The sequence below is a fragment of the Sander vitreus genome, chromosome 2, assembly GCF_031162955.1.
Source record: "Sander vitreus isolate 19-12246 chromosome 2, sanVit1, whole genome shotgun sequence".
NCBI classification, from domain to species: Eukaryota; Metazoa; Chordata; class Actinopteri; order Perciformes; family Percidae; genus Sander; species Sander vitreus.
The window spans coordinates 18202167-18215713 of record NC_135856.1 but is presented as its reverse complement, the minus strand read 5'-3'; the positions used below and the strand labels follow the sequence as shown (position 1 = coordinate 18215713).

General features: G+C 40.6%; 1 protein-coding gene across 1 annotated transcript in view; it reads left to right on the top strand.

Moving 5' to 3' along the window:
- The window catches only part of ptprdb (protein tyrosine phosphatase receptor type Db), a 94839-nt gene that overhangs the window by 44778 nt on the left and 36514 nt on the right, over positions 1-13547 (top strand). The window contains exons 5-12 of the mRNA XM_078259497.1: positions 1157-1345; positions 6442-6552; positions 9309-9578; positions 10688-10797; positions 11716-11913; positions 12863-12988; positions 13106-13253; positions 13399-13544. Of these exons, the coding sequence (XP_078115623.1) occupies positions 1157-1345; positions 6442-6552; positions 9309-9578; positions 10688-10797; positions 11716-11913; positions 12863-12988; positions 13106-13253; positions 13399-13544 (1298 nt within the window). The remainder of the gene's footprint in view (positions 1-1156; positions 1346-6441; positions 6553-9308; positions 9579-10687; positions 10798-11715; positions 11914-12862; positions 12989-13105; positions 13254-13398; positions 13545-13547) is intronic.

Sequence of the window (13547 nt, the reverse complement as noted above, 5' to 3'; positions counted from 1 at the left end):
ACTTTTCCTTTCCTGTCATTAATGTTGCAGCAAAACCTCTCCCACAAACACACACACACACACACATCATGGTACACTTTAACATACTATATGTCTCATATAGTAAAATAAATGTCTAAAATAATAGAAATATCTCAACACCATCACGAAAAAAACGAGATAAATGTGTCCGTGTACACGAATCAATAGATTAAATTACGTGACCATTTCACAAACTGCCGTGAGACTGGGTTGTTTATTATAGATGACTCATGAATCTGACATTTTACCTTGCAATTTCAAAGTGCAGCCTTGAAGAAAGTTAAAAAATGTTTTTACAAACTGATTTGCTCTGAACCCATTTAATTCTAAGGTTGAATACAGTATATTCTCAGTTTGACTGAGTGCAGGCGTCTTTGATACCCCACCTGCTCGAAGCATTGTCTCCCCACCTCTTCCTGAAATCTCCCACTTCAGTTAAATTAAGTTGGCCCACTGCCTTTGATTTCCTTCATCACAGTGGAACGACTCTTCATGTTTGATCTAATTGCCTCAGATGTCTATGAATTCACATTTGATTTGCGATCCCAAAAGGGTTCAAGTCCCAGTGAATGCATCTGTATTTGACTCGCCTATTTGATTCATGCAAAGGGATGAGCTTCCGGAGAAGGTTGTGTGCAATACATAGACTGAGCAGGACAAAAAGTGTAGCTCAGCTGTTATTGACTTCAGCAGAATAGAGAGTATTTGATTTTCACTTGATTCTTTATTTGAAGAGCGGTTGCCTGAAGTCTTTGTGAGATATTTTGTCAGGTGGAACAAAATGTTACTATTTGACCTCACTATTGTTTTCTTCTTCTAGTGTTGCCTCTGGGCTCAAGGCCAATTCAAAACATATTTTGACTCTGAATCTGTTCAATACAAGGCTACAGCCAGCAGTCCGTTAGCTTAGCTTAGCATACGATAAAACGGGGAAACAGCTAGCCTGGCTTTGTCTTAAAGGAACAAAATCCAAATGTTTTGTAACTGTAACGATATACACTGTTATATATTGAATAGTGTTAAGAAATAAACCCATCCTTTTTAAAATCCTTTCACATGTTAAACATGGCAGGTGATGTTGATTGTGTATTTTTATTTTTCATCTCTGTTTGACTCATGTATTTGATGTTTCTAGAGGACCAGCTGCCTTCTGGGTTCCCCACTATAGACATGGGTCCCCAGTTGAAAGTGGTGGAGCGTTCTCGGACCGCCACTATGCTCTGTGCTGCTAGCGGCAACCCTGACCCAGAAATTACCTGGTTCAAGGATTTCCTACCGGTCAACACGTCCAATAACAACGGACGAATTAAGCAGCTCCGCTCAGGTAACCAATGCTTTTATCCCTGCATTCTTTCCCTTCCCCTCAATCCCAAGCTTTTATTTCCACCTTAAGGTTTTATCCCTCCAATTTGCTCTATCCCTCGTTCAATATCAACTCCTTCCCCCCCTCTTTTTATTTTTTGTTCCTTCAAAGCTACTGTTATTCTTGCCCTCATTCACCCTTTTTCTTATTGCTGTTTTGCACTCCTCCTGCCATGGTTACTGGCTGTGTTTCTCTGCTGCTGTGGTATGAGTTGACTGTGTGTGGTTGCCAACCTTTCTTAACTCTTTGAAGTCTTAAACAGTGTACTCCCAACTTTTCTCCAAACTCTCTGAGGTCTTCCCGTGCACATCACCATCACACAAAGGGTTTAATTTTTCACTTAGTACAAACGTTATGAAATATTTGTAACGACACGCATCAGTGCACAACATGTCTCTAGTCATAACAAATCTTCTCTACTGACAGAATTTGCAAGGTAAACCCAGATGGTGGTGGCATGCACTGAGGGAATGTCCTCTCTAAGATGGCTCACTGCTGTGACTAAACAAACAAATAACCTTTTGTTTTTTCCTCATTTCATGGAAAGTGTCTTACGTGGGTGTGAAATTGACTCACAGACATTGCGTCCATGTTATTTGAGAAAATACATTGACAGAATATGTTAAACTCAAAGAAAAATTACTTGGAAAATCACAGAGAATAAATAATTTTCCAGTCAAACTACTCAATCCACCTCAATTAGCTTTTCTGTAGCCACAGTAGTGTGTAAAATCCCAACTTGTCTCAGCAAAGTCCCCTCCCTCCTCAGTCCTCCTGCTGCCTCCAGGGACCAACTCTGAAACCAAAATCCCTTTCTTGTGATTGGACACCCAACTCTCTGGCTTCTTTATGGATAACCTCTTTGCTTCCGTCCCCATTTTTTATTTTTATTCTATGGCTCAACCCTCAGCGCCCTGCTTTTTGACCTTCATTTTACAAAGAAATATATTTAATTAAAATGATTTAATAAATTGTTACAACTTACAATGTCAAATATTTGGTATTTTAGCTTTGTTTCTTCTATGTGATGATTACAAAATACTTTTAAGATTCTTTTAAGCACAAAGTTCTGTGTAAATAATCGATATACATTACCTTTTTTTGGCGTTCCAGTGCTTTTTCAAGGTGTTTCTACTAAGTCAACTCCTCTGTGTAACCAATGGTCCGATTGTAATGCCATGTCTATGCTGTTTCTTTTCTCTTTGTATCTTTTTAACCACAGAGTCCTTTGGTAAGTGCTTCTGTTCTGAGGCCCACACCCTCACTGTCCACTTTTCTATATACTGTTCACTAATGCTGCTACTGTTGCTACTGCTGCTCACCTTTACAATGTTGAGGTGTTATTAAAATGCATGATGGCATGCATTTTACTAACAGTCACACACAAAGATAATATAAAGCACAGATGCACACACACACACACACACACACACACACACACACACACACACACACATAAATACACACACACTCACAACTCTGCAGGCACCCATACATCATTTTGGTTAAAGAAACATATTATAAATGCTACAAACTGGATACACACACACACACACACACACACACACACACACACACACACACACACATACATCGACATGCATACACACGTATCTACACATATATCTGTATATACTCACACATATCTCTGTCACCCTAGAGGTAGCTCGTCTCACCCTCACCTGTGCACCTGCAGCCTTTCCGCACCCAAATAATTATAATAATGTTCTCCTCACACTCACCTATTTACTTTTCCAGTTATTCAATTATTCTTCCCCTCACTCACTCACTCACTCACTCATTCACTCACTCTTTCATCCACTCACCCACTTACTCTCTCTGCTCTGCTGTATAGCGTTACCAGTCAATAAGCCATCAACTCTAGATGGCTGTTGGGTAGGCCTCTAGTGGAGCCATGCACTGTAAGGAAATCAATGGCGACCAGGTTTCAGACTTCTAGACTTCGACTGTACAATGTAGTATGTATATGCTAAACCTGGTTACTACTGCTTAGAAGTAGGAAATGGACACATGCGTAGTAGAGTCAGACAAGTAAAGTAGCTAAAGAAAAACCAATACTTTTCACTGTTTTAGACGTAATTTTGCAACAAAGTGCTGTAATTAGCATTTATTTGTTTACGTTCACTTTAGTGATTTCTTCCATTTCCCAGAATGCTTTTTTATTGGCATCTAGAGAATATGCTCAGGATGTTTACGTGTACCTACAGTAGTGTCTGTGATCAGACTCACACCTCTTTACAGCTGAAACGATTAGTCAATTATTTGATTAGTCAAATGATAGAAAATTTGCAACATTAACATTTTAATAGTTGATTAATGGTTCAAATCATTTTTATTACAGTCTCTGGTTCCGGCTTCTCAAATGTCAGGATTTGCTGCTTTTTCTCCGTTTTTTTACCATTGTAAAGTGAATATCTAGAGGTTCGTGACAAAACAAGCAATTTGAAGATGACGCCTTCAGTTCTGGTGCATTGCGATAGGCATCCGACATTTTATAGGCCAAATTATTAATTGATTAACCAAATATAATGCCTGGCAGATCAATCAGTAATGAAAATGATTATAAGTTGCAGCCCTGTACTTCTTAACGGTAAACATGTCTTGTTGCTTCATTGCATTTTGGTCTGTTGAGTCCACTCTTGCCTCTTTTACGGCGGACATCTTACAGGATGATTGTTGATGGTCGGTTTAAGATATTGAGTTTACAAACACACCATTGCGCTTTGATTCTGAGGGGCTGAGTCATCACCTTGACATTTACTGCTGATGTTTTATTGGAAGCAACGCCAAACAATAAAACAAAAATCAATCCAAATATGATGTAGGGACAATGCCAGAGTTTTTATAATATTGTAGGGTGGTTTTTCTCCTTTAGGAACAGATATTAAATATATATTTACACGCTTTACTGCTAGCAGAATTACACCTGGTTTTGATCTACGTGGAGAGCAAGTGCAGGTTCAGTCTCAGGGCAGTTATGTACTTAGAGTTCCCGAGTGGTGCAGACACAACCTTACTCCTACAGCCACATCAACCCCTGCTTTAAGTCAATGAAGTCAAATCAATAACCCATCTCCTTATAGCTCTGTCACTGCCTGTCACTCTGTCTATCTAGTTTCTGTCTTTCTCTTCTCAGGCTTTTTCTGTCTTTATTTATTCTATCTTTTTTTATGCCTCTCTTTTTCTCTCACTCTCTTAAGGATCTATATTTTGAGTCTTCCTCTCTAATTTGATTCTTCTCCCTTCCAAGTTACCTCCCCTCCCAGTCCCTCCCTTCCTTATCCCCTTCTCCTCCTGTGGTACTAACATTTTCTTCTTCTTCTCCTTCTCTAATCTCGTGCATTCATTGCCCACTCAGGTGGCACGCCTATACGAGGTAAGACTGCTGGGAGGACCAACATGACACAGTGGCCTGATTCCTTTTCGACCACTGGTTCCTACTTGTCTCACAGATCTGAAAAAGTAGCTCTGGGTGGATTAATCAATACATGTTTAGTCCAAAAGACTTCCATATTGGTAATACCTATCCAGCTGCTCCAGATCTGCAGTAGGTGCAAGAGGTAGAAAATGGAATTGAGCAAGCAATTGCTTATACTATGAGTTTTAATCACCTCCCTTCTTCTCGTCTTTCATCCTCTCGTAATCCGTTCATTTTTCCATCTCAGCCTAAACGTTCACTCTATAACACAGAAATCCATTGCTTCCTTCCTCGCCATATTGTGATCTTTCTTTTGTATCCAGTATTCAGTTTAACATCACTTAGCTTTTTACATCTACTTTGTTTTCAGTCTAAAGCATGACATGTTTACAATTTTTATTTATTTCTTTGATGCTTAGTTTGAGGTGACAAAGCGTTTTATATATGTATATATATATATATATATATCTCACTTTTGCCTCCGTTTGTTTGCTTTTCAAATTTATTTGTCACCTGATTTTCTAGTATTGACCTAAGCTTGACCTGGCCTTTCCTTCTACCTTGTCTATATTTGCCCGATCAAACGTCCCAGTTTTGTTTTCCCTCCCAGCTGTTATTCGCTCAGCCTGAAAAGTCCAGATGGCAAAGACTCAGATACGCTTGCAGACATTAGTGTGCTCATGCACACATAAACACAAACTTGCAAATACACACAAATTTCTTCATGATTTTTTTTTACCATTACTTTCTATTTTCTCTCTCATTACCGATAAAAAGCCCCAAACAACCACTTTTTTGATAAAGTTTTTCTGGGCGCTTTTTTGCCTTACCACACCATCTTTAAAGAACCTCTGGTTGACTTTTTTGACAGTTTTTCTGTTTTCAGGGAGCGAGAAAGCGTCGGTCCCTTCCCAAGGCTTTGCGTATGTCGTTCCTTTTTTCTTTTTTTTAATCTGTGGCCTTGATGGAGGTCGGTTGATGTTTTTACCTCCTTATTGGGTGTGTTTTTAAAATGACATCACACTCCTGATCCCATTGGTGGATCCGTAATGTTTGGGGATATCTTATTGCCATGGCAATATCTTTGTAACATTTTGTCCTTGAAAACTGAAACATGGTTTGCTCCCTAATATAACTGCATCTTAATTTTCAGCAAATCATTTTTTTTAAATATTGTATTGGTGACTGGATTTCTTCACATTTTGGTTGCTTGGTTTATTTGTTTCTGCCTTGCATGAAGACTACATTCTCCGTTTTTCTAGGCTTTGTATCAGTGCTTTTTTTCTTCTTTTTTTTTCTTCCCATTTCTGAATCAGGAAGCTGTCCCTTGTTTTGGGCAGATTCTTGCTGACAGTGGTGGAAACTTCTTAATTTGTCCCAATAGATTTGGCTCCCTTTGTAGCCCTGTGTTCAACTTGTTTTTGCTGAAAACTCCCTCAGATTCATTTACAATTGATGCAGTTCTTACCATTTCTATGTTGGTGTATTTATGGACTATACCAAATAATCTGATATCTTCCACTTTTGTGTAATTGCTTTTTCTTCCTCGCTATCTTTCTGTGCGACTCTCCTCTCTCTCTATCTGCTACTTTTCCTCTCCATCCCTCCATCTATCCAGGTGCTCTCCAGATAGAGATGAGTGAGGAGTCAGACCAGGGGAAGTATGAGTGTGTTGCCACCAACAGCGATGGGACACGCTATTCCACACCAGCTAATCTCTATGTCAGAGGTAAGAGGGGGATAAAAACCAGCCTGTTAGTCCAATTAGAGCACTCAGATTTAACAATCGCATTGATAATGGATGTGCAGATTGGGACATTTTATTCCTAGACGACATTCATAGTTTTTTTTTTCTTCTGCTAGGAATGAGTGTTTATCATGTTAATGTGATGCTATTTAACCTGCTGTGTTTTATAATTCTTAGCTGTAGAGCCATAAAACAGGATGGTTTTAAACTGAGCGCTCCTTTGCATCAACTAAGGCTGGGCTGAGTGTTTCACTCAGGCTATTAATCTCTCTGCCCTCCCTTCTTAGCCTTTAGACCTCGGAGAAAAACCAAATCATTGTCTGGTTAAGACTTGTGTTTCTCCCCAGATTTGACAGGCATTTCACCTCCTCAGGCACTGTCTCCTTCAACGCACACATACACAGACATGCATTCCCACCAAATGTTTAAATCTTGGAGACATTTTTATTCCTGTGGCCTTTTGCTCTGTTGTCTGCCCACCCCTGAAAAAAGGGTGAAAAAAGGCTTTAAACAGCGTAGCATGCTTTTCTGACTCCAACATTGCTCCCAGGGATACGAAACAAACACGCACACATACGACTGGATGCTCTCACACAGAAACACACACATTTATGCTACGCTAAAAGAAAATATATAAACACACGTGCACACACACACACGGACATACACAAACAGTACAGAGGCAGTGATGTGCGTCTAACAGTGCTTGCAGGGCCAGCAAAATCTTGCAGTGCTGCTCAGTGAGTGTTTGACAGGCGGTCTATGGAGACAGCTGGCTGTGGAGGCTGCCTTAAACAGGAAGGCTTTCACTGACACACCCGCCATCTATGGACTCGGTTTTCTCTCTTTGTTCTCCTCATTCTTTCTTCCTGTTTCTCTTTGGCTCTTCCTCTGTCTGTTGCCACCTTGCCATGCTACTTTGCAGGGACGTGCACAGACATTTGGAGGGGCTATTGCTCTAATCTGGAAAAAAGGCAACACCCCCAAAAAAAGAAAACTGAACACTGACACTAGTTGACCAGTTGACCTTTAGACTGTGGCTGCACTCAACTACTAGAACTAATTCACAATGCCATATACAGCACAGACACAATTTACTGTGTATTTATTATTAATTAGCCTACTCCAACTTAAAAAAATGCCCCTGATAAAATAGGCTTACTTCACATTAAATGAATAATGTAGGATGGTTGTTTGACATTATCAAATGCTTCTCTCACAGCTGGTCTGCTGACAGTTTTAATCCAGGCTCCAGCTCTGCAAAGTTGCAGATCTTTTAGCTGCTTCATTGAGCTCTTTCTCTCTCTTCTTCAGTCGTCTTTGTTGTGAAGGCATACTTAAGCACACAAAACTAACATTAGGCTAAACTTTTTTTTTTTTTAAATACAAAGATTATTACATTAACCAATGGGGACATTCATTTATCATCATATAACAAAGTAAGGCGACTTTCACTTTCACTAACGTCACATCTCATTATTGGTTGAAAACTCATGTAACATAGTGACTGTAAACAACATATAACCTAGCATGATTCAAGAGCCCAAACCATCACATCTCTAAGCCTCTCTCTTCTCTACAGAATGCACACTAATGTAACGGACGTAACGTAGCTACGTTAGCCTGCTGCTGTAACATACGTTATGTTATTAGCTTTGGTTGATAACGTAGCATTTTACATTAATACAAGGCAATGCTGCGCGACGTGATGCACACGTTACAAGCTGAAGCTGCACTTTATTCAAAGCTCAAGTGGATTTTTTGGGTACTATTCACAGGGCATTTGTCATAATCTCCATAACTTTAAAAACTCACGTGAAGGCAGAAGGGCTTGCTCTGCTCCGTGCGTGAGATGATAAAGTCAAGTGACTGGGGGCAAAGGGCATCGCTGAGGGCAAGATTAAATGATATAGCGAATTTAATTTGATTTACCTTAAGTAATGATGGGCGTAGTATCGTATTAATGCAGCCACAACAGCAAAAAAAGAAGAAGAAAAAAAGAAAAGTTTATTTAGGCTCTTTCACCAGAGGGGCAGCTAATCCAATCAGGGCAAACGGGAAGTTGCCCGGGCAACAATAGCCCGTACCTGTGCACGTCTCTGCTACTTTGTCAATCTTGTTTTCTCTCTGTGTCTCCTGTTTCTTCTCTGATATTTTCTGTTTTTCTCTCCTTTCTCTTCTACTCCCGCCGTGCTCTGTCTTACCCTCTGCAGAGCTGCGAGAAGGTTGGTAAACTAACGGCTGTGTGGCTCTTTGAGTCTCTCTTGAGTATTTTCTCTTCTTCCATTAAACTGCCATTTGTGTTTGTGTGTTTCGGCTGTTTTATGTTCAGTACTAAAGGTTTAAACCTGCCTGTACAGTTTACTCCTTTGAGATATACTGTACCCTGTGTTCCTCTTTTCTCTTTTTTCCCTGTGAGTGCATGTGTGCTTGCTGTGAGTTTTTTTTGTCTGTGTATCTTTTGTGTTTCAGTTCATAAAATATTTAATGGAGCACACCTAAAAACACCATGAATAAAACATTTTGATATCACATGTGCCCTAGTGGTGATGTACCAGACTGTCTGAATGCTTGCAGTCTTCTTTAAATGTCATAAAACTTCATCTTAGAGTACATAGAACAAAGAAAAGTAAATCATGCTACAGTGTATAGACACTGATTGTTATGTATTGTTCTGCACTTTACTGAGCAACACAGTCATGAATTTCTAATCCTGCTTTCACTGCTGTCTGGTCTAGTGCGTCGTGTCCCCCCACGCTTCTCCATCCCCCCAGCGGACAGCGAGATCATGCCAGGGGGGAACGTCAACATCACCTGTGTGGCTGTGGGCTCCCCTATGCCGTACGTCAAGTGGATGCTGGGAGCAGAAGACCTGACGCCCGAGGATGACATGCCCATCGGCCGCAACGTCCTGGAACTGACTGACGTACGGCAGTCCAACAATTACACATGCGTCGCTATGTCGACACTTGGCGTGATCGAGGCAGTGGCACAGATTATTGTGAAAGGTGGGTTTATCGGCATGTATATGAGGAGGCTTATGGATGAGGAGAAGAGCAAGTGAACAAAGAGGAAGTGATGGTTTGACCTTGCCTCCAGTGAGACTTGGGTTTTTATAAGAGCACAGAGGACAAAGTGTGAATGAGCACTTGATGTGTAGTATGCTGAGAAGAACATTTCCATTACAAAAGAAATATAAAGTAAGATAAGTAAAGTTACTCCCTTTGCTCTGTTTTTCATATATGCCAAATATATTTATCTTAACATTAATATGTCTGACTGGCACATATACATATGGAATAAATCAACTAGTTACTGATGGCTTTGGAACCAGCTGCCAGGTTATCTCTTTTAATTCAGGGATTCAGAGTGGCATGCTGTACTACAGCACAGCCTGATTTAGCAGCCTAACTGCTAAACTTAAAACTTTATTAAAAATGTATATAATCAACTCAAAGTTTGTGTTAAGATCATTGGTCAACCGGTTGCACACTCTTTTCAAACAATCTACAAGAAGAGCATGCTCAGGCTTGCTAACAGCCTCTCTTTAGACTCCATGCATTATGAATAACTTCTGCCTTTTAAAAGGCGATTTAGAGTCCCTTTTTTAAGATACAACAGGCTCAAGAACTCTTTTATACATCAGTCTATCCTGTTGCTAAACCAAAATCAGTGCTGCCAATTAAGATCTGGATCCGAGGATATCATGAAACATGTTTTTTTGTCATGGCTATTTTTACTATATGTGTAATTGTTGTCTAACTCTGTGTGTAGCAGTTTTCTCTAGCCAGTTCTGCAACATGAGCCTAGTCATTTCTGAACAGTAAAAGGAGAAGGAAAGACTGGATTATTTGTGATAAACTAGATTCTAATTTATTCATATTTGGGGAATTCTTTAAGAAAATTGAAATCTGTCTCCACTTCTTTTTTTCACATTGGGCAAAGAACTGTTTTTCTTTGTCAAAAACTAAGTCATCATTTATATGTTTTAACTAGCAGAAGTTGATTTTATTGTTTTATGAGTACACAGTGATGCTATGAATCTGAGTCTATCAGATGATTTTTTTTAATGATAAGAAAGATAGTTTGTAAAATATCTCTCTCCTCTCTCTCACAGCTCTCCCAAAGGCCCCTGGTACCCCTGTGGTGACAGAGAGAACTGCAACAAGCATTACACTCACCTGGGATTCTGGCAACCCTGAGCCTGTCTCCTACTATATCATACAGGTGTGTAACAGACACAGAAGCGCTACTGCATGTGCACACAGGTTTTTTGAGACACAGAACTTAAGATAGCTAAAGTTGCACTAGATTTTTATATGAACATTAACTGTTATTAACAGCCTAAATCGGTAAGTAGGGCTGCAAAATAAAACGACGTCGCTCCTGAAAGTAATAAATTCACCAAATTGCTGAAATGAAATCTGGAATACTCTCTGCCTACCAGGAGTAAGGAATTGAAATGTTGAGAATAAAACACAAATTGCTGCACTGAAACAGTGCAGGACAAAAAGCAGGATACCCACATTAAATATAAAAATCTAGATAGATAGATAGTGTTGAGATATTTCTATTATTTTAGACATGTATTTTACTTAATGACAGGAAGCAGATGTTATGCTTGTCTTTGTGCGGGACAGAGACGGTGGGAGCCAGATGTTGGATCCTGTTGGTGATTAGGAGGGTAGAGACTCACGAATAGGGGAAGAGGAAGAATGGACGGAGAAAGGAGGACAGCCCATGGAGGATAAATAGACTTGTGACTTTTGAATCAGGGCTGATAACTGGGAAGACACAAGGAGGTCTCAGTTGTGAAGCCTGCATGTATAGGCCACATGTGTATTATAATTCCTCAAATGCTGTTACTAATGAAGTGTTAACTTTATTCTATCGTCTCAGTGATTCTTTAAGGTTTCTGGTCATTTAGGTCATCAACGAATACGCGGGGAATTAGAACTTAATTAATGGAGTCAGATGTTCTCTGGCCTCTGGGCCTTCCACTTTTTGCAAAAAATCCCCTTCAATAGATAGATAGATAGATAGATAGATAGATATTTGTAGAGCTTTCTCTGTACAGAGTTATTTTATACAGCTTTAAATCTGTAATCCTCTCTCTCTTCCCTCTTCCTCTCTTGCTTCTTCCAGCACCGTGCCAAAGGGTCAGAGGACCCCTATAAAGAGATTGATGGCATCGCCACAACGCGCTACAGCGTAGGCGGCCTCAGCCCATACTCCCACTACGACTTTCGGGTGGCGGCCGTTAACACCATTGGCCAGGGCCCCTCCAGCGAGGTGGTGGAGGCTCGCACAGCAGAGCAGGCACCCTCCTCGCCTCCTCGACAGGTCAGGGTTTGATTGGACGAAAGCAAATTCATAAAAATGCAATTTTTACAGTGATACTGCACCTATCATCTGGCAGTAAAAATGTGATATTCAAAGATGCAATTTTGGTCCTGTACGAATAACAAGTTGACTGTAATTCTTGGCCGTTTTTTTTTTTTTAAATCTGTTGTTATTATTTCTCTGACAATAACTTCACCTCAAGTTTGGTTGTTATACAGTACAGTATGATTAGCTGCCTGTTATTTTGACTGCATTACAGTGCGTAACATGTCCCTCACAAAGAACACCCACAACTACAGTCTCCCTGTCAACAACTCCACCCTGTCTCCATCCCCACACATCCGTAACCTCGGAGTCATCTTCGACAGCAACCTCACTTTTGAAAATCACATCAACCAAATAACCAGAACTGCCTCCTTCCACCTCAAAAAACATTGCCCGTCTCCGCCCTTCACTCACGTTCTCTGCTGCCGAAACTTTGATCCATGCCTTCATCACTTACAGAATCGACTACTGCAATAGCATCCTCTATGGTTCATCTGCAAAAGCCTTAAATAAACTTCAGTACTTCCAAAACTATGCTGCCCGCATCCTCACCCATGCCCGCTCCCGTGACCACATCACCCCCGTCCTTCAGAATCTCCACTGGCTCCCTGTTCCCCAACACATCCAAGTCAAAGTCATCCTCCTTACTCACAAAGCCCTCCATAACCAGGCTCCTTCCTACCTCACAGACCTGCTCCACCGCCACAATCGCTATATAAATAAAATATATTATTATTATTATTATTATTATAAATCTTAGTGTGTACTTTTTAAACACTAGTCTTAAGTTGCCTTTAGTTCTCAAAAAACCAAACAAAACTTTCTTCTACAAAACTCCAGTGAAATTGCAGTACATTTATATCCCAGTGCAGCGTTGCTGAAGTTCTTTATGTTTGCCCTGCAGGTCAGGGGTCGTATGCTGAGCACCACAACAGCAATCATCCACTGGGATGAACCAGAGGAACCTAATGGACAGGTGGTGGGCTACAGAGTCTACTACACCTCAGACAACACGCTACCAGTCAACCAGGTGTGAACCTGTTTATTAATCACAGCTGACTATCTTGCCTTGTCTGCATGTGTCTAATACATAAGTGTGCATCTGTGTGTCTACTTGCATTCATGCATCGGGTTGTGTGTTGTGCAGTGGGAGAAGCAGATGGTGCGCAGCGCCAACTTCATTACCATCCAGGGTTTGACTCCCAACAAGACTTACTACATCAGAGTGCTGGCCTTCACCTCTGTAGGAGACGGACCCCTGTCCCAGGACCTGCAGATTATAGCCAAGACTGGAGGTAAGAGACAGGAAGCAAGATAGGGGTGTCAGGCTTTGCTTGTATTAGACAGATATGCCATGCTATACTGAAAACACTTTACACTTATCATCTGCAAGAATGAAATAAAAGAAATATCTTTACCTTATTTTCCTCAACTCTGTAGTTCCATCCCAACCTTCAGAATTTAAGGGTGAGGCCAAGTCCGAGACCAGTATCCTGTTGTCCTGGGTGGCCCCACCTCAGGGTGGCCCCGACAACCAGATCACAGGATATGAACTGGTCTACCGTCGAGCTGATGACACAGAGGAGGTA